The sequence below is a fragment of the Dermacentor silvarum genome, chromosome 3 (assembly GCF_013339745.2).
Source record: "Dermacentor silvarum isolate Dsil-2018 chromosome 3, BIME_Dsil_1.4, whole genome shotgun sequence".
Taxonomy (NCBI): domain Eukaryota; kingdom Metazoa; phylum Arthropoda; class Arachnida; order Ixodida; family Ixodidae; genus Dermacentor; species Dermacentor silvarum.
In genome coordinates this window covers 224,333,429-224,355,612 of record NC_051156.1, presented here as the reverse complement: position 1 = coordinate 224,355,612, position 22,184 = coordinate 224,333,429, and the positions used below count along the sequence as shown (strand labels likewise).

The 22,184-nt window shown below is 45.4% G+C and overlaps 1 protein-coding gene across 1 annotated transcript; it reads right to left on the bottom strand.

Annotated features, from left to right (window-relative positions):
- Positions 1-725: 725 nt before the first annotated feature.
- On the bottom strand, positions 726-22,183 carry LOC119446782 (uncharacterized). Its single transcript, XM_037711331.2, has 6 exons — positions 21,907-22,183; positions 17,658-17,719; positions 8,744-8,821; positions 6,253-6,279; positions 1,539-3,375; positions 726-942 (listed from the first exon to the last, which is right to left on the bottom strand). Exons 1-5 carry the CDS (start codon positions 22,037-22,039, stop codon positions 3,316-3,318), a joined length of 360 nt encoding a protein of 119 aa, XP_037567259.1. The 5' UTR covers positions 22,040-22,183; the 3' UTR covers positions 726-942; positions 1,539-3,315.
- Between the last annotated feature and the right edge of the window lies 1 nt (position 22,184).

Here is a 22,184-nt window from a genome sequence, read left to right as displayed (position 1 = left end):
CATGGGTACATGGTACTTTGTAAGGGTTATGCCAGCAAACGGAAAGGATAACTAGAGAAATCACGAGGCAAGACAAAGCGCCTTCTGTTCCTTTTTCTGTGTCTTGTCTCTCTCTCTCTCTCTAGTTATCCTCTCTGTTTGCTGGCGTACAAAGGAAGACGAGAACAGAGGCGGGGACGGGAGGGCTGTCCTCGTCTCCGTTTGTCACCTACGAGTGGAAATAACGCAGAACCAGCTCGACCATAGCTACACCTTACGGGAATCAAATAAGTACTTCGCCGGTGCAAATTGGGCCAGCGGGTTTCGAAGCGCTCGCCTTATTAAGGCGTAGTTAGCATGCGGACATCAGTGTACATGCAGAGAAAGCGCACATCTCTAAACTTAAAACCCGTACTAAGTTTACACTGTCGGGAAACAAAGTAAATTGCAGAGATCGCATGTCGGGAAACAAAAGAGAGGCGGATATGAAGGAAGTGACGAATGAAATGATCAAGAGGAAAATAATTTTGCTTGGGGACGAATGGATTTCAAGCGGCCGTGCCGCCATTTGAGGGGTATAGCGCTGGCTGCAGACAAGTGACGCTAACGGGAAACTGGTCTCGGCCGGCGTCACTAAGTTGTTTACACCGGTTTATGTTGTTGTTGTTTTACAGTTTCCAGACTGTGTCCACGTCTTGTGTGTGAATTTATATATGGTGAAGCGCTAAGCACTGACATGAAGAGGCAACAATTAAGAATGCATTTATTACATATAACTTTTCCATAGAAACAAAGTCGCTGCAGAAATGCGTATGTGGGGCAATGTTACTGAGCACAAAACAATGTGTAACTCCATAGCATCTGTATCTGAGTCACTGGTTCAATGGTAGAGTATAGTCGCCGGCAGGTAACCTGGGTTCGAATCCAGGCCAACATGGAGCTTGCTTCTTGTATGCAACTTTTCTTTTTATTGCGATAGCAATTATATGGACACTCAGAAGCAGATTTCTGCCGTCGGCGTCGCCGTCGCCGTCGCCGTGAGGTTCCGTATGACGTCAATGGAGATGAAATCGTCGCCGCGTGCCGAACGCTGTATGTGCGAGTGAAAGGGCGCGAGGGACGCGCGCTTTCACGGGGAGTGAACGCACGGCGGAGAACAAACGCGCGTTCTGCGCCGTGCTCCTTAAGGGCTGCAGAAGTAGGCGTCTCTTTCCTTCTTTACAATCACCATATATGTAGAGCAAACGCGCCTTCTTCCGACGCGCGAAAGGCCGTGGGGGAGGGGGGGAGGGGGAGGGAAGGGAAGGGAGGCGACGTTTAGCTGCGGCACCAAGTGCCTATTTATATCAGAGGCTCCGGCAACAGTCACCAACGCTGCACGCATTTTGAGCGAACGCGGGCAAAACGCCGACGGCGTCGACAATAGTTCTGCGTGTTGCCGGTGCTGCTGCATGTCCAAGTTTATACAGCTGATAAAGCTACTATCATTACTCCGTATAGCTCTCTACAAATTTGCTATCGCAATTGATGCTTCGCCTTTCAGGTGAAACTGCGACAACTTTTTTTCTAGCTTTTCTTTTGTACACGATACTTTATTGAGTAAATTATACGTGTACATGTGAGCGGTGTAGATCGCAGCTCACTTCTCTCTCTCTCAATATGTACCCTGGCGACCGTAGAGAGCAAAAAAAGGAAATAAATTCCAGGCAGCATTGTTTTAACGGCGAAAAGTCTCCGCGTAACTGCTCGGCTTGGTTCGTTCTGTGACGAAACACGCTCCGTGCAGGAGGACGTTAAGTTGGGACCGGAAGGCATTGAAATATTGTTACGGCCTTTCCGATCGAGCACCAAAATGTCGCTTGATAAAACAGTAGTTCCTATGTACAGTGCGGTCAAAGCAACGAAGACGGGTGGAGGATTTTCCGTTAACGTTATCAAAAACCAAGCACAGCACGTCTCTCTATGCCCTATTCTCACAGCGCATTTGTTAATTGCCCAGCTTTTGCTAGTTCTTCTACAGAATTCCTCGCTCGTATACTTATATATATATGAACGAGAAGAAAGGGAACGGAGGGGCCCGATTTTTATTTATCATATCATAAGAAGCCAACAAACGCGTGGGTTCATTCCCCACCTGCGGACAGTTGTTTTTTCATCCGCTTTCATTTCCATTAATTTATCATTTCTTTAATTCAATTAGTGTGTGCAAGTAATTTCCCCTATGTTGTTTTTGGTGTCAATGTTTGTTGGCTTCTTATGATATGATATATATGTACTTCTTCTTTCAGGGGTTTTACCTGCCCAAACCAGTTATGATTATGAGGCACGCCGTGGTGGAGGGCTTCGGATTAATTTTGACCACCTGGGCTTCTTTAACGTGCACTACAACGCAAGCACACGGGCGTTTTTGCATTTCGCCTCCACCGCAATGCGGCCGCCGCGGCCGGGATTCGATTACGCGATCTCGTGCTCAGCAGCGCAACGCCTTAGCTGACTGAGCCACCCCGGCGGGTGATATATATATATATATACACAAAGGTAAAAAAACAATGGCGCACTTTCCAATGTTACCTACAGTTCCTAGTATTTGAGCGCTCTACGGGAAGATCGAGCTATGAAGCAAATTGCAAGTACTCCGCTGGCGCCTTTCTCTGACTAGCTGAGTTGATCAAACCACTACCTGTCTGCGACCTGGCGGAATTTCTCGGAGCAGCACTGAGTAACGCCAACGAGGCCCTGGACTGAGGGTTTCGACTTTACTGGTATTTAATAAATATACTTTTCTCTCTCATTCTCTCTCACTACCCGCGAATCCTTACTGTACTTTTCTTGCGAACGCCTGTATTCCCGAGGGTTGTCATTGTGCAAAATAAACATAAAAAAAGAAAAAAATGTCGATACGGGAGGGCCTGCATGTCATCAGCATAATACCGAGGCTTACGCTGCCTTGATGAGAAACCAAAGCAGCAGTCCAACACAGCACACAACGCAAGCATGTATACCGCAAAATAAATAACAGCTTGTCCCTGTTTACGTTGCGTAACCTCGTTTCACTACATCAAGCTAAAACCGAGAATTAACGTTTCGCTTCGGCGAAACGTTAATTCAAAATGTGGCACGTCGTTGCACAGATGTGTTGTTCAAAGAGAAAAACCGGTGTCCTTCCTTCCATCCGCAGTACAGTCGATGAACTTTCGTTTGACGCCTCCAGCAGCCACGTTGCTCGGTTCGGCGCATCGTAGGTGCGTGGTAGCGAACTCGCGCTTAACAGTTGCGTGATCTGCAGGCGTACACTGCAGTCAGTCGACGGAAGCAGCAGCGCTGAGCCATGAATTGCTACAGCAACTCTTTCTGGCATTTTCGCTCGACGGTCTTCAGCTCGCCCATGAAGTCATCCTGAAAAAAAAAAAAAAAAAAAAAGGGGGGGGGGGGGGGCGTCGAAAGGGCTATAGTTCGAAGTGTGATCACTTTCACTGGCTTCGTAAGTGTGACATTGCGATGGCAGTATGTGATGTGAAGCGCTAGCGGGGTACGTAAGACGGCTGAGAAGATTTCTCTGTCTTCTTGCATGTTCCGTTCGCGCTAATCATCACATGTATATAGCGATACCAACTAGCACGTCAGGCTGTGCGACAACGGCCATCGTATTACAGCAGTCATAATACATCGGGCGCGAGATTGTGCAATCGAATCGAAACAATACAGACAAAATGCTTTCTTTTTAGTATATATATTCTGTCATTGCACCCCGGAGCGAACTGTTCGCTCGCTCAAAACAGCACCTAACGACACACCTAAGGCGTGCGTTCACTCGCTTTCGTTAGTGTTGGCTGGAATCTGCCAGCACTGTGAAAACAGCCGGCAGGTACGTAGCCGCACAATTAGCAATGATGGTTTTGCGTTGAACGCACACGCACATACGAACCCCTGCTCGGTGCTGTATGCCGCGCTTCGCGAAGTGTCTTGCTTTCGCCTCAATACACTCGCGTTAATCGGAGAAGCTGTCCTGCCGTTACAGCGATGTGGGAAACGGGGCGTCACATATTGGATCACGCCAAGTGCAAGATTTTCTCCTTTAATTTCGTGCACCTTCTTAGCCTCCTCGCCAGAGTGTCCTCAATCCAGACGAATTTCATGCGGGTTATTCTCTCCACGTTCCCAGTGTCTTACTTTGTGTCTTATTGGTTAAAAGTGATTCAACAACTGTCGCTGAAGCCAACGTTTCCACGAGGGGATGTGCGAGGGAATCTTCAGCATGAAGCCAACGTTTAGGCAAAATAACTTGTCTTCGTCAGCCTCCTTGCCCAAACGTTGGCTCCATCCTGAAGCCTACTTTGTTGGCCCTCTGCTAATCAATTGGAGTCTCCATTTTGCGGTGGTGCACCTGCCTTTCTTGCCTTTGCTTTAACGAAATGATGCATACACTGCTTCGATTGGAATGACCTACAGTGCTGCGGCGAAGAGAACATCGAACATTTATTGTGTCTCTGTCATCGATTTTAGTCGGAAAGACAAAAAAAAAAATCTATCGCATTGCGACGACTGGAAGATCGGCCGTTGTCCTTGTACGTGCTACTTGAAGACTGACCCCATCTCTCGTCGGCCCACAAAGCTGTGAAGGCAATTTTGTCTTTCTTGAGGGCGAATGGCTTGGCGTTAGAATGGCCAGCTTAAATAGCTCCGCTGTTAAAAAACATGATAGCATACCTAATTAAATGAAGCAGGCTAGGTGACTATTTGTCACCGCCCCGTTTCAAAGGGGATGACATTAAATCATCAGCAGCATCAATCACCATCATCGATATAGTGTTTGTGTGTAAGCAAAAAAAAAAAAAATAAAAAAAAAAACGGCCACAACTACGCATACTACGGACGATGCCCTTTGACGACGAGGTTTAGTCGAATGGCCGAAAAAGGCTGCAGAGAGCAAGTTTGTCAAGCTTCCGTCCAATTATTGTCTCTAATGGATGGAATGAGAATGAGAGCAAAATGTGTGTGTCTGTGCGTGCGAGCTTCTTCCCTTTCTCCGCATGATAACTTTCATTGTGACGGGCCTTTGTTACAAAAAAAAATTACCGGGTGTTTCACGTAATTCAAACCAACCAAATATTAAAAATACAGTGAGACACCTTAAGCAAATGAGATAAACACTAAATTGTCCATAGTAGTCTCGAGATGTATACAAAAATACCAGATAAGAAACATGATAGAAACGACAAGAAAGGGTTAATTCCCTTTCTTCTCGTTCATTACATAACGAGCGTCTCGAATCCGGCAACATTGATGCCTTCAGGTAGTATATGTGTGTTTATTGACCAGTTGCCTTCACCCAAAAAGATCACGTACTCGTGACGCCTGCGGCAGAAAGGATGTTCCACATCCGCCGCCAAGGCTTGTGAGTGGTGGCGCTGGCTAACACTCCCAGGGTTAGTTGTAGTAGTAAAACATAAATATCCCAGAAAGTGGATGGGAAAACGGCGCCGCGGTAGCTCAATGGTAAGAGCATCGCACGCGTAATGCGAAGACGTGGGATTGCTCCCCACCAACGGCCAGTTGTTTTTTCATCCACTTTCATTTCCATTAACGTATCATTTCTTTAATTCGATTAGTAAGTGCAAGTAATTCCCCCTATGTTGTCCTTGATGTCTCTGTTTGTTGACTTCTTATGATATGATAAATAAAAATTGGGCCCCTGGATAACCTTTCTTGTCGTTATATATATATATATATATATATATATATATATATATATATATATATATATATATATATATATATATATATATACAGGGTGTTTCAGCGAACACTTTCATAAATTCTTAAATATTTCCTGCGGCAGATAGCACAATTCTAGTTAATGAGCTGGTCTACTCAAAGAGGCGGACATTACTTGCACAATAAATTGTGTTTTCCTTGTGTTTATCTTGTTTTATCCCGTGTTTGCTTTGTGTTTAGCAATCCATCATCCGTTTTGACACTTGTGCTAAGGCACAACTGATGGGAAACCGCCACGCACATCGAGCCAATCCACCACGCTAACGGGAGCCTTTGCTGATGATAGAAGCGATTTTAACGAATTTCTATTAGTTAATGCGCTTAATGCTTGATTATTCCTGTTTTTTAAATTATTCTGAATCATGTTAGTTTATTCTGAACCGGTTTTGATCAATTCTGCACTTGTTTTGGCCCTGTTTTGAGCACTTGTTTTTGAGCGTGATCACGCGACAGACGCCGACAGCCCTAAAATGCTTCGCACTTAAAATGGCAACTTACCGCAAAAAACAATCGCAGAAGGCTGTCCTGCAAAGAACCAAAGAGAAGGAGAAAGTCAGATTAGTTTGCGCTTCAAACTAATTGGACGTTTGTATAGCTAATAGCACGCTCATAACAAATCGTGTTTAACAATGAATAACAAACTTTTATTGACAACGCTGTTACGAGGAGTTGTGCCCCATTCTGCGTGCGAAACTGACACAGAGCGCGTTAGGAGTGCGCATGCTGAAGCCTAACGTTACGTCACGTGGTGACGTGTGGGACGTGTGACATCCCGTAGCGTGCAGGCCGGAGCGCCAAGGCAAACTCTGCTGACGTCAGCCAATCATGGCATGTAGTCTTCGCCCTTCTTCGCAACGCTTTAGTGGTTTCGTTTCACCGGCTTAGCTTCTGCCACGTGACACAATTTAAGGGCATGGCCTACGCGCGCTCATAGCGCTCTCGGCTTCGGTTCGGCGCGCAAAATGTGGTCGAACTCTTTGTGCCGCAATGCTTTAAATATGCTTTTGATTCATTTTAAAAGCCAATTTGCTGTGAGCTCCCTATTAGCTACAAACGTCTAATTTCCACTGGCGGCTTAACTTCGGTAATTTTGAAAATAACTTATCAGTAAGTGAACCTTAATTAGGCTAAGTTTCATTGGTCCACCCTTGTTGCATGCGAATCAATGTTAGCAAAAAACGATCATTGTTCAAATATTCCATTTTTAACATTTGATGACAGTCGCCGCCGAAACATGCGCAATACGTACTTTACAAAACCCAGATAGACTGTTACGACCTTGCAAAATTACAAACACAATTCCAGCAAAGCAGATTTCGAGACAGGAAGCCTTAGTTCCAGGCCACACTAGGCCAGCGCTCCTTGCTGCAAATGTTTTCCCTCCGACAATGTCGTTCCGGTTCCTAGGGAACTTTTTTTCTCAGCCATTGCTTACCAAGGAGCAAGTAAAAATAGAACGGCGGAGCGTGACGTGACAATTTTGAAGCCTGATTATTAAAGAAATAGGAAGGAAACGCTCAGAGGAAATTGGCGCTCAGCACGTGATTGGCGGTAATTTATAGCCGCCGAGCGCTCGGAGTACTTCTCTCCTGGCCCTCTTCACTGTATAGGATGGGTCAAGGAACCGGAACGACATCCTCGGTAGGAAAATATTTGCAGCAAAAAGCGCTGGGCTAGAGTGGCCTGGAACAGTATGGGCGAGAGGAATGACGAATGCGTCACTAAAAGCTACCACGAACCAAACAGCTCCAGCAGCGTGCTGGGAGGAAAAAGCTATCTTTCCTCCATGTCCGGCAACCATGCAGGACCTATTTCCCAAGAGTCAACGCGTCGATGGGCTTTAAAGGAGAGTATACGAGAGGCGTCAGAGGCTAGCTGCCTGACGTCACGCCCCCCATTTTTCCTTCCTTCATGCGTGCACCCTGCTCGATCACCCTGCTCGATCGTTTAAGGCTTACAATTAAGATTCTGTAAGTCAACTGCTCTGAAGTTTTACTTGCAGCAGCCTGTGTAAGGGGTCCCCGCACATTTTCAAGCTGAAATGCTGAGCCGTTTGCTTACAGCAGCAATCAGTTAAAATAACTTTGTCAGTTTTTCTCGACGTGCCTAATTACTAGCACACTTTTAACACTGGCCACAAATCACCTTTGAGCCAACGTAGGCAGTGCCTAAAATATATGATACTGTAAACTCCACGACATAGTGTGATGCAGACTGTAGATTAGTAAAGATGACACGAAATAGCTTGCATAACAGATACATAATAAACATACTAACAATTACGATGACGATATCACAGTCATCATTTGTATCACGCAACTCGTATGCACATAAATTTTCACTGACGTATCCGTGAGGGATGGCAAGAAATGAGCAGGATGGAAAGAAAAGAATCGTTGCTAGGCACAGCCGCGATGCAGAATTAGGGCAAACATAACTTTTCGTCCACAACAAGCCTCAGCTCTATCGGTAGGAAGAAAACAAAATTAATATTGTTCAATTCTCAATGACGCCTCGATTTAGTGCGTGAATATGCACACCTCGATCTAGTGCATGAATTCAAACGACCGCGCAAATGCAAAACTAATCCGCTCATGGACGCCGTATAACGCTGTAAGCTGCGTGAAGTAAAATGCGCTATAACTCGGGTTTTTGCAGTTTCAAAGATTCTAGCCTTCGTCCGGAGCGTTCCGTTCGCGTTTAATTTGTCCACGACAGAGGGCGAATTCTCTAGTGCTTCGAGCCGGCTACCGCGGCGACGGCACGCAGGGCCACACCCAGAGCGACAGCCTGAGGAGCTTTCAGGGACTGCGCTGGCAGTTTTTAGGGAGAAAACCGTGGGACTTCTCTCGTATACCCGTTAATGAGTCGATGTCTGTTAACGTCACAGAGCAATTCATTCATTCATTCATTCATTCATTCATTCATTCATTCATTCATTCATTCATTCATTCATTCATTCAAAACGAGTCATTTTTGCTGCACTTACGATGTTGTAGCCGGCCCCGCACAGAGCCCGCGTGAGGAACGCGTCGTTGGACAGGAATTTCGCAATAATGCGGCTTACCTGTAACAAAAAAGCAAGAACAATGAACAAAGATAAACTTTCATAAACCTGAGAAAAATGTTATATCGAGGGGATGTATATACGTAGACTCCCGTTAAAACGAACCTGGCTAAGCAGAATTTCTGAATATGAGGTACAATGTGTCATCGTTTGGTTAGCTTACCACAGACCAAACAAAAAGGAAGATCCGCTTAACGTGAACCTCAAATTTGTTTAAGCCGAATTTCTTTATAGCCACCCCTGACGCTTGCTTTCTTCTTGTTTGCGTTCTTCTTAACCAAAGGACGTTTTATTCATTGAAGCACAAAAGCAACTGGAACGCCAATGCATTTCTCCGCAAAATTCGGGAATTAAGATCTCGAAACTGGTGTCATCCTGAGAATTTTGTTAATTGCAATATGGGCCGTAAGGTAATTAGTTAAAAACTTCATTAGTGAATTTTTGTTACTTAGTCGATTATGCACTTCAATTTCTTGTGTAATAATGTCCGCCTCTTCGAGTAGACCAGCTCATGAACTATAATTGTGCTATCTGCCACAGGCAACCTTTAAATTTTTTTGAAAGTGTTCGCTAAAATAACCGGTATGATGCGAAAAAAAAAAATGACACCATTTCTGCCCTGTAGCAGGTACCGCAATCTTACAGTCGCGCCCGCTGCATTAGATGGTTTAACGTTGTGCACAGCACATTTTGCAAACATACCATCACACGCAAATGGCTATCAGAGAAGCAAAGTTTGAGCAGAGGTCACCTTTAGCGCTAGAATGTTTTGTGGCCAGGATCAACCGTGCCTGTAGCGCATAAGCATATTAATTGTGGAAACTTGATGTGCACTCGAATTATGCCTCGAGGCAGCGTCACAAGGTGTCATAACCACAACTTGCTGCTCGTTCACCTGTGATTTCATTCATAAAGCATTTGTATGTATGCATGTCTTTGTTGTCAACGTTGTAAAGAGTCACTGACAGGACGGGGACAGGAGTTAAAAGACGGACGATACAGGCGCTGATCGAGTATCAGCTGCTGTTTCCTTATTTTCAAATAGGAGAAATGAATGTAAGGCAAGGTCACGTTCAAGGCTGGAAACACGAAAATTAAAATGCGGGTTATAATGCGCAGCGCTGCGTGCTGAGGCTTCGATAAAAACAAAGAACCAACGAAAAAAAAAAAAACGGTAATGGAAGTAAGTACAGGGAAAAGCTCGGTAGAAAGCAACAATGCCAAAATGAAGCAAAATTCGCCGACTCAGCGCCACTTTTCTTGGAATATGCGTTTCTAGAACGCTGCTTTTAGAATGTCAGCATAAAACTCCCAACGTCTCGGAGCTCTCAGTGATTCGGTGCTCACGTTAATGGCTGCAACGGTCAAATATTCGGCCGCCGCAGAGCGCGGAGCACACGTTCTATAGCAAGAAATGAGGCATCATATTAGAAGAAATCTGCCACGTTGTGCTGAAGAATGGCAGGAAAGGCGAAACAGTGTTCAAATACTTTTCGCACGCACTAATGCAACATTGTGTATACACACATTTCCTAACGTTGCTATAGTAGCGTATACATATCAGGCTCGAATAATCGTAAAAGGTCGGATAATGAACTTTTTGATTATCTTTTTTTCTACATTCGCGGTACTGATCATAATCAGTTCTATTCAGTACCGCGTGGACTCTTTCGCCGCATCTTTTGCCGCGTTATACTGTTTCGAAACGCGTTTTCACCTAATGATGGGTGCGTCCGTGGTCGCGTGATCGGTTTTAGGCCGCCAGTGACCAATAGTATTTGTGAACAGCCAGTAAATAACGGAAAAAAGCGCCACACCATATCACCCACGTTGATATGATGCGTGTCTTGTGCGAAGTAATTGCGCAAGGTGGATTGGCTGAATGATTGCGCGTTGCATTCCGGAATGGAAACCAACAAATAACGAAGAAAAAAAGATGTCTACGTGGTTGAGAAGTTCAACTTATTTTTTTATCTGCTGCTAGTTCGAGCCGTCAGCGCTTCCACTGGGTTTGCTGCTTGCGTGAGGCCTTCATGCGTGTCTTGTGCGATGTAATTGCGCAAGATGGATTGGCTGAATGGATTTGGCGTTGCATTCTTTATCTGCTGCTAGTTCGAGCCGTCAGCGCTTCCACTGGGTTTGCTGCTTGCGTGAGGCCTTCATGCGTGTCTTGTGCGATGTAATTGCGCAAGGTGGATTGGCTGAATGGATTTCGCGTTGCATTCCGGAATGGAAACCAACAAATAACGAAGAAAAAAAGATGTCTACGTGGTTGAGAAGTTCAACTTATTTTTTTATCTGCTGCTAGTTCGAGCCGTCAGCGCTTCCACTGGGTTTGCTGCTTGCGTGAGGCCTTCATGCGTGTCTTGTGCGATGTAATTGCGCAAGATGGATTGGCTGAATGGATTTCGCGTTGCATTCCGGAATGGAAACCAACAAATAACGAAGAAAAAAAGATGTCTACGTGGTTGAGAAGTTCAACTTATTTTTTTATCTGCTGCTAGTTCGAGCCGTCAGCGCTTCCACTGGGTTTGCTGCTTGCGTGAGGCCTTCATGCGTGTCTTGTGCGATGTAATTGCGCAAGATGGATTGGCTGAATGGATTTCGCGTTGCATTCCGGAATGGAAACCAACAAATAACGAAGAAAAAAACGTCACAGTTTCGCCCTAAGGGCGAAGCAATGAATGCGATAGCAACACAGCAATGTCATACGAAGTAAGGTGAGCAGCCTTGGTAGCAATATGAATTGTAGTAAACATGAGCTGATTAAGTAAGCAGGTGTGCTGCGGCGTAAGTAGACCGACATGAAGAGAGACTCGATAACCACGAGAAGGCGCGTGTGAAACGGTGGTCTTGATGAGAAGCGCTTACCGTGGGCAGCGCGTGCGAAGGGACACACCTGTAGTGCTGCACTGCCGATCTGGGCAGCATTGCATGTGTAGCGTGCGTTGGAAAATGTGGCCCGACTATTACTAACTGAATGAACAAGCGTGGTGTGAGCGCGCACAAACAAACATGAATAGATCACACTGAATGACTGCAGCCAACGACTGTCAAAACGCTGGCAGCGCAACGTACCTTCGCCCGCTGCGGTCTATCAACGGAAACTGAGCGGCATAAAGGTCAGAGCCGTGTGGAGATAAGAGACGGTGCGGTCGAACGAACGAAGAGCGCGGTTGTTGAAAGCGTAGAAGTGCGCCCCCCCCCCCCCCTCATGCTCCCTCCGGCGCTGGCTTCCCGCTTCCTGGCTTGCGCGTGGGAGAGATAAGAGACTGTGCGGACGAGCGACGAGCGCGGTTGTTGGCAGAGAAGTGCCCCCCCCCCCCCCGCTCCCTCCGGCGCTGGCTTTCCGCTTCCTTGCTTGCGCGTGGGAGATTGAGTGCGTTCGCTCTCCGTGACAGCGCGCGTCCCCCCACGCTTCCGCTGGGGCATACGGCGCGCGGCGAAGATTTTATCTATACGGAACCTCACGGCGACGGCGACGGCGACGGCGACGACGACGGCGACGGCGACGGCGACGGCGACGGCGACGCCGACGGCAGAAATCTGGTTGAAGTGTCCATATAATTGCTATCGCAATAAAAAGATGTCTACGTGGTTGAGAAGTTCAACTTATTTTTTTATCTGCTGCTAGTTCGAGCCGTCAGCGCTTCCACTGGGTTTGCTGCTTGCGTGAGGCCTTCATGCGTGTCTTGTGCGATGTAATTGCGCAAGATGGATTGGCTGAATGGATTTCGCGTTGCATTCCGGAATGGAAACCAACAAATAACGAAGAAAAAAAGATGTCTACGTGGTTGAGAAGTTCAACTTAACCCAAGCTAGCTGCAGTCTGCGGAGCTGTTGGCGGCCACTGTCGTTCGCTTGTCGGGGAGACCCTTCGAGGGGGCAGCGGCGCGTGGCCCGAAGGTCGTTCCTCAAGGACGCCCGCGGTGGAGACGCCCTTTTGTTTTGACAGCGCCGCTGAGATGTCCACGGGCGCCACCCTTTGTCTTCCCGAACGAATACTAATGCTGTGCGCGAAAGAGCAAAACTTGCGTGTTGGCGAAATTTCGCAGCAGAGTCAGCGTGAGGGGTTGGGCGACAGGGGCACTCTCACGCTTCATACTTTTCACTCTCTCAATGCGCCCTCCTGCCTTCCTGTCGACATTCTAGACAGCATCTCCACTATCTCGGTGCATTTAAAAGAAATAGAAACCAAATTAATACAGCCAGCGCGAACAGGTCCGTTGCAAGATATGTTAACATTCACCTAAAGCAACAAAAGATAACTTTAGATGAACCTACAAGGTATGCATGTTGCAAATTGCATGCCTGTTCGAGTCAGGACTATCTCGGAAATTTTATCGCTATGTATATGTTAGTTCTTCCTCTTCGTGGTGGCTGTCATTTGCATTCGCACAGTTAGTTTTGTATTAGGTAAAGGCGAGCTACCTCTTCTTGTAATATATAACGATGATGACGATGACTTCAGAAACAATGTTACAGCATCTCTAACATGTTTCATCAACGACAGCTGCTGAACTGGTAGCCCTCAGTGCGGCTCTTCATTTCATTCTGGAGGAACCACCCCATCCATGGTCAATCTTCTGTGACTCCAAGGCAGCCCTCCAGAGTTTACTCTCAGTACTGCGCCATGGATCACATGAACAGCTCGTATAGTAGAGGTCAGACAAGTACACCATCGCATAGTTGACGAAGGACACGATACAATATATCAGTGGTTGCCTAGTCACTGTGGCATACACGGCAATGATCGAGCGGACGCAGCTGCCCGATCTGCACATGACGGCGTCAAATGCGTTGCCATTCCTCTTTCGAGAGCCGACGCAGCGAAAAAACTTACCGCGCTTGCGTGTGACCTAACATTGGTTCAATGGAATTCGTCTGATTTCACAAGTGTACGCCTTCATACCTTGGACCCTAATTTACAGCTCCGTATTCCGTCCGACCTTCCACGACGTGACTACACACTTCTAGTCCGTCTATAGCTTGGAGTAGCATTTTGAAATGCATACTCTTCTGATCGGAATGGCCACTAGCCCACTTTGTGACTTCTGCGGGTGCAACGAAACAATTGCGCACCTTCTTTGTGAGTGCCCTCATTTCAACCCGCAGAGAGCAGCCCTCTTAGCCGGGATAGATCAACTGGACAAACGCCCAATAACGAAAAACAACACGAAAAACAGCGCGAGCCGCCTGAAGGCACTGCTGCGTTATTTAAAAGACACCGGACTCAGTCACAAATTGTGACTCTACACTGTGTGACGTAGGATGGGACGTTGACACTATGCAACACTAGAACGTTTTCGCAGACTGCGTGACAGTGTCCAAAGAAACAATTCTGTTTTGTGGGTGTGTGTGGTTTTCTTTCCTTTTCTTCCCTTTTTTATTCTTTCTCTCTCTCTCTCACCTATCACATCCCTTTACCATTCCCCCAGTACAGGGTAGCTAACCGGAGATAATCTCTGGTTAACATCCCTGTCTTTCTTTTGCCTTTCCATATCTCTCTCTCTCTAGCATCGTCATTCTTAGACAACCACGCTTTCACCGTAACATGAAACAATCTTAATTTGTGCACGAAATGCATCCGAGCTAATTTCCAGCTTGGTACGAAATGAATTGTGTCCATATTTTCAAAGGCAATTCATTCAAGGGACAATTGTGGTCGTATTCACCATACTTAAATAGGCTACTTGCATACAAATTACAGGGAAGATTGAATGGACAATAGCAAGTTTAATGTGCTTAGTTACTTAGCCTTGAAAATGCCAGGAATGCATTTTACCTGCGCGGCCCCCTTCTCAGTCAATCCTTATTAGTGGTGTGCGTGATACAATCTTTGAGATTACGATGATCGTGATCACCATGAATAAGAAGTAGGACAATGACGATCGAAATATGACGTCTGATTAATAGCTTAATTAAATAAAATCAGTCTATACAAAATTTGTTGATCTTAATATTAATTGTGGACATTCCACCCTACCCCACCCTACTTCGAAGTTTTATCTTCCCAGCCCCGTTAAATCACCGGCTTCTTGACCAATGTCTGGTAGTAGGTAAACGCCATGGTGTAAGGAACAAGCCAAGCAAGCATGACGGCAGTGGTGACTACAGCGAGACAGCTCGAGCCGTTGGTGAGTGCGGTGGTGTTGACATTATACGATGCCGTTTAATAAACAATTATACGAGCAGCATTTTTGCCGTTATCCTGTTCTCGTAACTTAATTGTGAGTGTCGTTGCATGCATTCCACGTTTTGCTACTCTTTAAAAAAGGCATTACACCCTTAACTCGTCTCCAAACAGTAATTGTCATCTGGCTTGCTTGCGTTTACCTTCTTGAAGACAATGCGTTCGCTACTTTCCTGTGTTCTTGTCAAGAATGCCACGTCATAACGTGCATACCGTTCGTTAGGACAATATATGACCATACCTGCACAGGATGTCGCATTTAAGTACTCCCTTCTTTCCAATAACGATTGAAGATTAGAATGCGCTACCACATAACATAACCAAACTTTATTCTCCAGAACATTTCCAAAAACCGATACTGGCCTATTATTATTCTATATAGCTATGCTTAACATTATTAGCTTCTTTGTGAAGTGATACAGGTGGCATGTAAAATATGACATGGTTCGAAATGGTTCTACATGATGTTGACGAAGTTCCTGTGCGTGATGTTGAAAGTCTGATCTGAAGTGTAGGCGCGAAAACGACGACGGACGAAGAGACGGACGAATAATTGAGGCCAAAAGGATCATTGAAGCAGGTGATAAGTGCGTAAGTGTTGCCTCAATATCTCTATCACGCAAAGAACTACTTTACCTGAACGCGAATGCGCACTGAGAAACTGTGATTGTGCTCCCTGTATAAATTAGTGGCGTTCCTTTCTGATTAAACATTGTTGGAAGTGACGCCCTGTGTGTGTGTGCTCTCTCTTCGTCCGTCGTCGTTTTCGCGCCTTCACTTCAGATCATGCTTAACCAACACGCCCAACTATCCATCCTAATGAAAGTCTGATTTTGAATGGTACATTTGTTGTTTCTTGTGGTGTTCGGAGTCTGTAGTGCAATAGTCATGTTAATATATCAGCGGATATTCTTGTGTCAAATTGGAATTACCTACTGAGACGTGTTCCATTTTCTTGTTTGATTTGTGTAGCGCTCGTGTTTGTAGCGATCTTTGAAGCTTGTTTTATGATTACTTCACCATGTATCAGTCGTTGGGCTAACAGAATAATAAATAAATAAATAAATAAATAAATAAATAAATAAATAAATAAATAAATAAATAAATAAATAAATAAATAAATAAATAAATAAATAAATAAATAAATAAATAAATAAATAAATAAATAAATAAATAAATAAATAAATAAATCATTTTACGCACGATATAAATGAGAATTCCAATCCGATGATGGGCGATGATGGATGTAAGTAAGTGCTGCTTGATTAAACTCTAGTGCACCATATAGAATAACAGTCGATTTAATCAAAGATGGAGGAGATATCATGCTTGAAAAGCTTGCGGCCCTTTATACACAATGCCTCATGACTTTAAGTGTACCAAAAAGCTGGAAAAATGCCAACATTATACTCATCCATAAGAAGGGGGGCATTAAAGAATTGAAGAATTATAGACCCATTAGCTTGCTTTCAGTATTGTATAAAATATTCACCAATATAATTTCAAACAGAATCAGCGCAACACTTGACTTCAGCCAACCAAGAGAACAGGCTGGCTTCAGGAAGGGATATTCTACGATGGATCATATCCATGTCATAAATCAGGTAATAGAGAAATCTGCGGAGTACAATCAACATCTCTATATGGCTTTCATAGATAATGAAACAGCATTTGATTCAGTAGAGATACCAGCAGTCATCCAGGCATTGCGTAATCAAGGAGTACAGGAGGCATACGTGAATATCTTGGCAAGTATCTACGAGGATTGCACAGCAACTTTAGTTCTCCAAAGGAAAAGTAGAAAGATACCTATCAAGAAAGGGGTCAGGCAAGGAGACACAATCTCTCCAATGCTATTCACTGCATGCTTAGAAGTATTCAAGCTCTTAGACTCGAAAGGCTTATGAGTGAGGATGAACGGCGAATACCTGAAGAACCTCAGATTCGCAGATGACATTGTCCTATTCAGCAAAAACGGGGCCGAATTACAGCAAATGATTCAGGATTTTAACCGAGAAAGTGTAAGAGTGGGGTTGAAGATTGTACTCGCAACAACTGTGTTTGCACCATGTCGCTTCACTGAGACGCCAGCCGGCGCTCGTTTCCATATACGAGCCGTTCTCCCACGCCAAAGGCTTTGTGAACTCGATCGAGCTCCTAAAATCGACAACTATTGAACCCAGGAGTTAGCTTTGGTGTAGTCTCTACGCACGAAATGCGGAATAAACATAAGAGATGTTCTTTTGTCTAGAAGGAGTGGAAGTTTATTATTCAGTGTGTACATGCAGGTACACACTATAGGAACTAATGCAGCAAGGGACGCAGTGCAGAAGGTGCCATAAAGCGCCGCTGGCATTCCGCCAGACTTCTTGCGCGCCGGCGGCGGAACGGGGGTGGCATCTGCGTCATTAGGCACCTCGCCACGCACCGTCCAAGTCTCACTCGCCCTGTAACCGTGAACACCTCTGCAGTGAAACCAGGTGTGGCAACCGCCTGACATGAATAATCGGCCGTGCGGTACGCGCTTCATTGCTTGATGGACGGGAAAAAATAATGTTCGTCAAAGGGTTGTTTTTGATCTTGTAAGTGGTCTCGAATGAAATAAGGAAACAGGCCTGGCGCTTGGAGCCAGTGCTTACTTACGCCATCGTTTGCTGTATGACGCATGCATCCCAATAACTTCACCATGGCGTCCATCTTGAGATCTGTAACAAAATACCGAGTGTGTTTATGTAGTCAGATGTTTCTTTTCTTTATTGACGGCAACTGATATTCGCAAGTATGGACAGGCGGCGAGACGTATAGCCGTGAGAGCGGCGTTGGTCAATTAGTGAATCGTCGTATTTCAGCGGAGACCAACGAATTTGCTGCAGCACGTTGCCGGAAATGTGTTATTCACCACTGCTAGAGATCCGCGGCACGTGATCATAACCGCACGTGCAAATATGTAAAGCTTATATGTACCACGTTTGCTTGTGGCAGTGTTCAAAGGAAACTGTACGAAGGCAAGGGAAGTGCAGGACACATTCTGTACCAGGTCGACCGTGTGACAGTTCTGAAGAAGCATGCATTTCTACGCGCCAGCTGTTTGTCAGTTTGAGAAAAAAAAATATACTGTAAGTTTCCAATATGAATCGAATATTACCCTCAAACTATTCGTATTCGAAAATGAACCGTTATCTTCAGTATTCTCGAATATCTAAACTAATAAAATATTTCGTAGAAACCAACTCTAAAGTTCTGGTTACGGTTACGGTTCTGGCTACTACTAAACAAAGTATCTCAAATTATCGGAAGTGAAACAACGACAAAAGTTTTCGAAGCAATGCAGAAACAAAATGAGCATAATGCAAGCTTTGTTTGGAGTTTTGCGGCTGAAGCCTACCAAACAACCTGCGACATTTGCTTGTAGTCTAGTATTTAGTGTTCATGGTAGTCCAGTCATCTACCAGTCTTGTCTTTTACGCTACAATGAATAACGTTTTCCTTGCAACACGCCGTATTACATGCGTCTACGGCACACTGGTCTTTCAGAAGCATTTTCTTTTCTTTTACCACATCCGATCTTTTTTCGCCAACCATTTATTTAGCGTTTTTTAGAAAGCTAGTCATACAACAGCCATTCATTCTTAGGAAGTTTGTTTGCAACATGCAGGCTTTGAAGATGTTGAGATCGAGGCTTTTTAATCACAATTACTAATTTTGTGTTTAAAACTGATTCTAATTGTCCGTGATAGTTAACTGCCTTTTTTCACTAGTCAGTACAACTTGGTACCCAATTATACTGAGATAAATATTCCTGTTTTAAGTATGTGCGTCTGCATTTGACTATTTGATAATCGATTCGATATTCGATACTTATACTATTCGTATTCAATTCGATTTCGAAAAAGTTGGTATTCGCCCACCTCTAATGCGAACTGACAATTTCTGGTTGTTTCATTCCCATGTCCTCCTCTCAAATGCCCCTCGCCTAAGCGCAGCTGTTATTTTTGACATAATACGACTCGAGGCCATGCTGCCGGTCTTTATCTGTTTTTTTTTAAAGACTTTCTTAACGAGTTACTTCCACTTTTCCTTATCGGCCATGTTTCTAGTCTCTCTCGTGGGCCGATCCCGAATATAGATCTGGCACCGGTGCTCCCGGTGGTACAACCGTGCGATGGTGGTAGCGTTCTCGCATTTTTAACTCGTGACAACTAGCGTTTCCAGACGTTGTCGTTGAGACGCTGCGGGCATCACAGAATAAATTATATGGTTTCTACCTCGTTCTCACCACCAACTCTCACAGGAAGTCATTGTCTTTCATTGACGTCAACAAGAGGTTGAATCATCTTCCAACATTTCTTTTTACCTGTAAGCTTTAAGGCCTATGTGCCACTTTTATGTTAATTTTCGGTGAAGGGCGTCTGTAAAAACCATGGCATATTGGACCGCCACAAATGTTACGCAGGGCTTATGTTATGGCTATTACCACTTTCTACACATTGCGAAAATAAAGTTCACACCGCCCTACCGTTGCTTTTATACTGCAAATGCAATAGGCTGTACCACGACGCGCATGCGCCTACAGTCGTGTGACGGAAGTGGTAACGGTGAAGTGGTAACGCTACGCAAAAACATTTTCAGGGGGACCCCAATGATATTTGTGTGAGCTCGCGTTCTTCGATCTGCACTCAAATAAGGGAGGCTCTACGCCACAGCGTTGCACTGCTGACCATGAGGGACGACGCAGTGGGAGCTAGGACGCAGTCAGGGCTAATTTTGCAACCCGGAGCTCTCTATCTGCAGCTGAATTCATGTACATGAGCGTTTTTTTTTGTATTCCGTGCCTTTTGGAATGCGGCAGCCGCAGCTTGGATTTGATCACCCATCTGTTTAGACTCACAGCGCAAGTGTAAGGCGTGGACACCTTCTCTGGTGTCCACGTTTCACGTTCGCGCTGTTAGTTTATAGATATGCCCAACCATGCAACTAGTCTAAATCTGCACCTTGTCTCAACTCTGTTCTAAGTAGGAGAACACCAGCCTATGTGGCGAGAGTCTCTTCACAAGGGTGATTGCGGCGCGTGGCGATGAAAGGTGTAATCAGTGGATGCACAACCATTTGGACGCACATGGTTCTGTAAGCTCCAACATCCACCGATCTCACCTATTCGTGCGCAAAGGTCTAAAATTAACGGCAGGGGGACTTTCACGGTTCGTTCAGTGTTACTTACGCTTAAGGACTCGAAAGAATAATGGCGTATACTCGTAGTGCTGTTATGAGCCTCCAGGATATGGGTCTTTACACACGCCCACGCCAAAGGGGCGTGTGTGTGTGTGTGGCTCAAAAGGCACCATGTAAAGATTCGGCTGCTGGGAGAAACGCAGGGATCGACCCAGCACATGTTGGCACCAAATAGACATTGAAGCCGAAGTCATGCTGAGGCTGTCCGACCTGGCTCGGCCGAGCATGGCGAAAGATATTTGTGCAAGAAAGAAGCCCCCTTGAAGGTACAATTGGCGAGAGGAGCCTAATGCGTTTGGGATCGTCGGATAACAGTGGATGAAAGATCCAGGAAAATGACTAGTAAATATTACGCTCGGAGTAACAAGAAAAATGGGGTCAAACGTAGAGATTAACGGAAAGAAGCCGGAACAGCATACTGGATAGGCACGATGGAGAAGAAAGCAGCAATGCAAATATATCCGACAGCGAACAATGGAATCAGAACAAAAAAGTGTCCCCGATAACTCAAAGAACTGTGCACTGCTGTTCGAAGTCATATCAGTATGTCATCGACGTAGGAAAAAAATCGCCGATGACGACTTCTATACATGCGTGTAGCGCGTAGAAATAGCGCAGAAATAATAGGGCACATTTTTTTAACACGTAGCAGTATATATCCAAAGGTCAACGAGGACGTAGCAACTCTGCCCGAGGCAATGGACAGAGTTGGATAGAGGAAAGATGAATGAATCTGTGGTGGGGATAACAAAGACGGCGGAAGTGTTGGTGGCGCAAACGTAGAGAAAATAAAGCATAATTTTTCGGGCAATAGGTCCTATATTTTGATGAACAAAAGAAAACGCTGACAAAGAAGCAGAAAACATTTACTGAAAAAAATAAATAGAAGGACGTTACGGCTCCCACATGGGAGCCTTGTTCACATAGGATTGTTCACACACTGCAGGATGTGACTGCCACACGAGATTAAAGTTCATAGGAGTAAATTGTTCTGTGTCGTACAAAATAATTTGGGGAGTTGTGACACGCGGGTTTCAATATTGGTATCATTTGTAAACCGTACACACTACTGGTTGCGCTTACCGCTGCCGTAACCAGGAGCGTGTGAATCGATCGTCTGAACTCGTGTCTCATCTCAGAGGAGCGTAGTAACTCGTGCTACGTGAGATAACGAGAAGCGATCGTGGTTTATATTATATCGTACATTCGCGAGCAAATATTCAGAGACCAGTGGTGCCGTGAAAAAAAAAAAATTTTTTTTCTTCGCATACAGACTGGGCTTGCCGGCTAAAACCAAGTGGTGCAGCCTACATGCGTGTGTTCGACCGATGCAATATATTGAAGGATTTCACGCTGCTGAGCTGCGCTAGAAATGTTCGTTTTCTTTGCCGATGCCATGGTCTTGAAACTTTTGCTCGGGTGTATGTTAAGCCGCCGTCAGACTTAATACTAACGCAGAAGACACATTTCTAGCGGTTTAACTTGGGCAAACACTGTCTGTAAGGAGCAAACTTTAAGTGCTTTGGAAAGAATACTCATTAAGCACGGACATTCAAGGCAACCCATCCAGAATCAAAAGCCCTCTCCCCGTATAGTAGAGCCGAAAGTTCGCGCTAAGTGTGACGGCGGCTGTACCAATTCAAACAATGAAGCGCCCACGTACCGCATATGTCCTTGCACGCGTTCTCTTCGATGCCAGCGGCCACACACAAGCGGACTAGGACGACGCACAATGCCAGCAGAGCACCGGAGACCATCGCGGCAGCCATCCTATCGCGTCCATCGACGTCGCACATTCACCACCGAGGAGGCGTTGATACACGGCGACGGGCCGGCCACGCGCGACTCGCGCGGCGGCCGCATTTCGAATGCCCGCGCTGGCTTCCGTTTTCAGCAGCCACACGAAAGAAACGGAGCCCAGTAAGCTGGCCGCACACGTAT

Bases quoted from the DNA above. Each gene is read 5' to 3' on its own strand.
- LOC119446782 (XM_037711331.2), bottom strand. From the start codon at position 22,039: ATGTGCGACGTCGATGGACGCGATAGGATGGCTGCCGCGATGGTCTCC. The intron at 17,720-21,906 runs GTACGTGGGCGC...ATTTTGTTACAG, and splicing joins CGCGTGCAAGGACATATGCG to ATCTCAAGATGGACGCCATG. The intron at 3,376-6,252 runs GTAAGTTGCCAT...TTTTTTTTTCAG, and splicing joins TTCTGCGATTGTTTTTTGCG to GATGACTTCATGGGCGAGCT.